Source organism: Morone saxatilis, unplaced genomic scaffold, assembly GCF_004916995.1.
Source record: "Morone saxatilis isolate NCDOM2014 unplaced genomic scaffold, NCSU_SB_2.0 Contig20, whole genome shotgun sequence".
Lineage (NCBI taxonomy): Eukaryota > Metazoa > Chordata > Actinopteri > Moronidae > Morone > Morone saxatilis.
Window position 1 is genome coordinate 3,403,356 of NW_023339763.1, and position 6,490 is coordinate 3,409,845.

Sequence of the window (6,490 nt, forward strand, 5' to 3'; positions counted from 1 at the left end):
AACAGAAGCAACAACTACATTAATGTTATTAGAAGTCCCCGCACTTTGACTGTAACCTCCCTTGACGTCCCGTTTGACTTCTGAGCAGTCAGGAAATGAGCAGGAGAACCAACACCAGCTCTTTCGCTGACTCTTGCTGCAGTTGTTGCCAAATGGTGGTAGAAATGCATAAACTCTGGTTTTAAGCAGACATGGCACTTTTTTTTTTTTTTTCTGAGGAAATGTGACGGTTACCAGTCAGACACAGAGAAGTGGCTTTCTGAACCAATCCAAACGTTCCATGACTGGTTGCGTCGTAAAAAAAGTGTTGCAAACGCGTCCCTCCTCTCTCAGAATATGTGAATCATCATGTTACTCTCAACTTCATTTTTGTCTCACTAAAACCTTATTAGGTTCATTTTTCACGACTACATTGCAGGTCCAAGTGCGATGGGGCATTGTTTTTTAGCCCTTCTGTGCAATAACCCAGATAAGAAATACCTGTTTGCATAATTTAAAAGCTTTAATATCCTCAATACACAAACAGTTCTGATAATTAAACTGAAAAGGCTTCAAGGGACTGGAGAACTGCTAAGAAATTACTCTTAACCAACTAAATGGGAACAAGAGGTGGAAGAACCAGCCAGATAGAAATCATAAGGGGCACATTACACCCATATATTATTCATTGTTAAATAAAGAGGGTATTAAGCATGTTTTTAAGCTCTGACATGTTCTGGCTGGAAAGACAGAAATAGACCTTTTTCACAGCGGCAGTGTTTTAACTTTTACTCTCTATACATACTTTCTTACATTTTCAGATCAGGCTTGTTACTTTAGTTTTTAATGCATTTAAGGAGAATCATTGATTATTATTATTATTATACTATTATTGTATGCCTTCCCAATATTAAGAGCGGTGCATATCACGCTTGATAGACATAACATGAAGAAAACGACACGCCCGATTTGAGGTTTCAGCTTTGCACTGAAACATCAGCTAGAAACGTCCTTCAGAGAAACTAAGAGAGGATTTTTTTTACTTTTACTTGAGTAAATATTCAGTACTTTTTACTTTTGCAACCTTTGGCTTTTCCCGAAATGACATGGGAAAATGTATGCTGTGAAAATCTATAGTGAGCCTTGAAATAACTCTGAATATTAAACTTTTTGGACTGGTTCAAGTCCAGGAGAGCAGCCACCGTAGTTTCTCTTGTGAGTGGTATTCAGTTGGTTGCAACTTCACTACTAGAAGCCACTGAATCCTACACACAGATCCTTTAAAGGATATAGAAACATACCAGCGTTAAGCACAGTAAAGTAAAGTAAAGTAGTTTTTTATTAGTTTCAGTGTTAGTTTTAGTTTTTTAAATTATATTTGTCAGGGGCAGGACCAAATTACACATTGACTCACAGTCTCAATAAACATATGCACCAATGATTCCTCATGCTTGTGTTGACAGATTTATACAAACAGAGAAACAGGGTGCAAACTACAGGGGTGCTAAATGTTGCCCATATGCTATTTTTGCCATGCATATGAGAAGCTCTCAAATTTAGGAAGATGTGATTGTCAGCGTGCATGTTAGTATTAAAGTGGCAGATTTTTAAATGGAGTTTGGTCTCAGAGGTGTTTTTTTAGTTTTTTAGATTTAAAAGAATAACACTGATGTAGCTGATGACTCAGAGACGCTCTCGACTAGCAGATGTCTTTGCATTTCTGTCTTTCTATATCTTCATCATCATGGGTCATACGTACAGTTCGGCTATTACTGATTATGATTCATGCATGAGGGTGATTCATCACTAATTCACAATAAAGGCCTGCATCTGTTCTACTAATGAAACTCGGATAAAGCCAAAAACACATTATAGTGATTAGCTGATGCAACTAAGCTTGTCAAATCTCCAGTGGCTGGTTTTAGGCTGTCACACACGTCACATGCTTTAACAGCCAATCAGCTCGTAACAAAGTCAGCTAATCAAGTCAGTTACAAACTGTCAGTGTGGTTGAAATGGCAGAGTTACGGATGGAGGCAAAAAAGACGATTACCTCATCAATTTCTTTGACACAAAGCCTTAAAATATACCCATACACCCGTGGATGGCTTCAAATTCTCAACCCTGTTGAGAGTTTTCGTTTATCAATAAAATGCAACTATCACTATCTTTATTTTATGTTTGAGGACGCTACAAATTATATCCAGCCACAAAAAAAAACCCCAAATAAAACCCTGTTAAAACCCTGTTGTTGCTATATATTATTGCTTTGGTGTAAACTGACGGGGTTTCAGAAGGCATTGCACAGTAAGTAGCTGCAAGTTTCAGTTTGTCTTGTTGCAGATCTTTGGTCTGAACTAGGCTTTAGCAACAGGCTATATTCTATATTTTTGTTATTGTCAGCAAATCCCACAAAAACATCTGAAAACGATGACTATCATTGAGTACTTTCTGACTTCTCTACCTGGTCTGAGCCTCTAAATGTACATGTAAAAGTTTTAAAACTGTGTCACAAAATTATAGTTTCATTTCTAAAGAAAATACTAAATAATTTCCCAAAAAACTGGGGCACTTTCTCAAACAGGAGTAATTAGTGCATTTGTTAGGGACTATTTTCAGCTGTGGATTAATACACATCTGTTTCTCTGGTGAGTATTTCTGAGAGCAGGTGGCTCAAAATAAACCACAGCTCTGTTAATTGTAAGGCGGCTCATTGGTGTGTTTTTAATATATATATTTAATAGAGGAGCTCTATGTCACACTTTGGATTCATGTGATTTGTTGACAATAAGAAAAATGTGTTAAAAATAATAACAAAATACACATTTCAAAGCTTTAAAAAATACATTTCTGTTTGTGTACAGATTAAACAACATTAAACATGTTGGACAAAGCCAGGCTAGCTGTTTCCCCCTGCTTTCAGGGACAATCCTCTGACTGACTCTCAGCACGAAAGCAAATAAGCATATTTTAAAAAAAACATCAAACAATTCTTAAAAAAAATATGGAGATAAAAAAATGTTTTAAATCAAAATATACAATACATTAAAAGTACCTATACCTTTATTTTGATAGACCACATCTGTCTGATCAGTTAGTTACAGATGTTGTCTATAGTCCACAAATATTTAAACTATGTACATGCGTCACGTAACTGCTAGTTGATTGTCCAGTATGGCCACTTCTATAACTATAACTAGACAGTTTGCAGCCTGTAAACAATGTTGGTTAAAGCTGGAATAAACAACAAACAATAAGAACGTTTTATATCATCTCATCTCAGTTACAACTCCGGTTCCTCCTGTTAATTACGTAATCATATCTGTACTTCTAGTAGCCTGAAGTTAGTTACTTCTTGTTTTGTTTCTCCTTATTTCTACTGTATTTATTTATTTGTTATTATTATTTTTGTCTGTCATTGTTTCTCTATGTTGCCTTGTCACGTCTCACATATCCTGCCCTCATGTTAATCACGTATCTATTAATTAATTGTTAAAAAAATTAAAATAAAGCTAGAATAAATTAGCTAAAGATTATAGAAGTAGAATCAAGCCTTTCTGCCTCAGTTGTTTGGATACCACTTACAGTTTTCTGCCTCTTCAGTACTGATTTCTGTGCTTTTCTCTGCACATACAGCACATATAACTTCATCTGCTATTTTCTTTTTCACGAATAATATAAAAAAAATACCAACGATCGAAAGAAAATCTGTTGGAAGGGTTAAAGTCTTTCTGATCTCTCTGCTCAGCAGGACTCAGATAAGAAGGTCAAAAGTGTCTTGTTTTGTCGTGGTCTTATCCCACGTCGTCGTAGTCCTCCTCCCCCTGGTCTTCACCTATATCGTCATAGTCCTCCATGGAGGTGTTGTCCCCTGATGGATCTGGATCCTGGTATGGTGGTGGAGGCAGGAGAATCTTCTCCTCATCATCTACCTTTACATAGTCGTGCAAGTCCTGCTCGTAGTCAGGCGTGCTCTGCTCATAGTCGGGCGTGCTCTGCTCGTAGTCGTGCGTGCTCTGCTCATAGTCGGGCGTGCTCTCCACGTAGTCGGGCGTGCTCTGCTCATAGTCGGGCGTGCTCTCCACGTAGTCGGGCGTGCTCTGCTCGTAGTCGGGCGTGGTCTCCACGTAGTCGGGCGTGCTCTGCTCGTAGTCGGGCGTGGTCTCCACGTAGTCGGGCGTACACTGCTCGTAGTCGCCCACGTCCTGCTCATAATCGGGCATGCTCTGCTCGTAGTTGGGTACCTCAGCCAGGTTCTCGTAGCTTTGAGCCGCTGAAACAACAAATTTCATGTTCGGTTCATTTTTACTTTTTGGAGTTAGAGCATGTATCAACGTGTTGGTTTGCTGATAGATTGCAGGAATTTTGGACATTGTGACGGCAGTTAAGTTGAGTTAATATAACATATAATTCACTAATTCAATATTAATTCACTGAACTGAAACCAGATAAGTTAAGTTAGCTCAAAAAATTGTTGAAAGTGATTGTATTGTACATTTTAAGTTGAACTAACTTAATTTATTTGAATTTAAACCAGGTAAGTTCATTTAACTCAAAAGAATTGTTGAAACTTATCACATTGAAGATTTTAAGTAAAACTAACTTAATTTAATAAAAGGTTAAAAACACATTCTTGATCAAGTAGCTTTAAGTGACACTGGATTATTTTTTATTAGTACTGTTAAAAATTCCTAGTAAATAAGTACTTAATCAGGAATGTTTCTTTAACTTACAAAACTAAGTGTGTGATACTTAAAATTACTAGTCAAAGCAGCTTAACTTAAGCTAAAAAACTGAGTTTGGGTTACTTAAAGTTTTCAGTTATTTTGTGTTTAAATAACGTATTGCATTAGAGTGTATGTAGATTGTAACTTTAATAAAAATATGCATAAATGCTTTATATACAGAAATATTTCTAATCTAATTCTTAAAAATAAAACACAAGCTATTTCCCATGGTCTAGACTCACATCTCTAAAGCTGTGTGTTTCGAGAACAGCTGAGCTGCTGTGTGTTCCTCTGTGGTACAGTCGCAGATGATTTACATACACGTCACTGTGCCAAAATCATTTATTTTGGTCAGGATTGTGAAAATACTGGCACTTCTCTTGTTTGTCCTAACTGTGAACATCATATATACTTCTCACTCAATCTGATTTTATGACGTTTGGATGAACTTTGGTTTAGAAAAACCCCCCGGCTTGGATTAGATGACGTGTGGTTCTTTCTTGGAAATGAGTCCAGTTTCTGGGTCACAGAGGATGAGTTTTCACTGCCCGTTCATGTTGTATAATTTTACCGTCCTCAGCGACCACATTTGTTTGCTTTGTCAAGACAAATTCCCGTGATACCACAAATATAATCCTCTATTTTTTATGTCCCTTTTGATTTTGGAGTTATAGTCAAACTGATTGAAAAGGTTTTTGTACTCAGTTCTTGTGATAATGTGGTGAAAGTGGGTGTATGATGTGTTGGTTTAGAAGAGGAAGGGGTGATTTTAAGGGGAAATATAGCGTCATGTGAGTCTCCTTGCCTTGTGTGAGAAACTGTGTCCGAGGAGGTAAAGGTGGAATATCGGCTTTGAAGCCACTCTCCTGGTATTTGTTGCTCCTGCGAAGGCGAGAAGAGAAATGTTCAACTTCAGGCGAGAAAATCTGAGGTTAAGAGTTCCACATTTTTGGGAAATTTGCTTGTTCGCTTTCTTGCCAAGATTAGAAGAAGCGGCTAGTTAACTTATCTTAGCATGAAGACAGAAAACAAGGGTGAAACCTGACCTGCGTCTTTCCAATGGTAGAAAAAAGCTCACTAATACTTTATAAAATGTAAAAACAGTTGGCACCAAACTCAAAGAAATGGTAAGGCACATAATAATATATCCACAACACTTCAGTTTTAGACAAGCAGAAGATATAACACGTTAATTTGCATTTATTTTATTCTTTTTGGCCTTTGGATATAACCAGGCTAGCTGTTTCCCCCTGTTTCTTGCCTTTATACTAAGCTAAGCTAACTCCTTCATATTTAACAGACACAAGGTTATTTAATTGTCATTTTACAACGCAGGGTTGTATAATAATGAAACGTAGGTCGTAGTTCACTTCATGCTACTTGTAAAAACATAAAAATATACTTTTTATAGCAAATCATATACAGTAAAACTGATTTAAAGGTCCAGTGTGTGACATTTAGGAGGCCACCAGTTTCTCCTACACCCTTGAAACAGGGGGGTGAGGCGAAGGCGCTGCAATCAGCAACTACACCGCTAGATGTCACTCAATCCTACACACTGCACCAGTGTTGTTAAAATAAATTGATATGAGTTTGGTATCTTCTCATCTAACTTTTGGCAAGAAAGTGATATCTGCTGTATGGACCCATTTCCATGTATCCAACATCTGATGTGGGAAATATTCACTACATATTTGTATATATTACTCGATTTTGAAGCCATTTCCTCTGTTGAGCTGTGAGATTCTGTGTTTGCCTGTTGAGAAAAAAAACAAAAGAACATG

General features: G+C 37.2%; 1 protein-coding gene across 3 annotated transcripts in view; it reads right to left on the reverse strand.

The window, feature by feature from the left end:
* Positions 1-6: 6 nt before the first annotated feature.
* The window catches only part of wu:fb97g03 (DNA-directed RNA polymerase II subunit RPB1), an 11,380-nt gene continuing 4,896 nt past the window's right edge, over positions 7-6,490 (reverse strand). For all 3 annotated transcript variants that reach the window (XM_035666373.1, XM_035666372.1, XM_035666371.1), the window contains 3 exons: positions 6,414-6,462; positions 5,512-5,588; positions 7-4,252 (listed from right to left, as the gene is read on the reverse strand). In XM_035666373.1, coding sequence (XP_035522266.1) covers positions 3,774-4,252; positions 5,512-5,588; positions 6,414-6,462 — 605 coding nt within the window. In that variant the 3' untranslated portion in view covers positions 7-3,773. The remainder of the gene's footprint in view (positions 4,253-5,511; positions 5,589-6,413; positions 6,463-6,490) is intronic.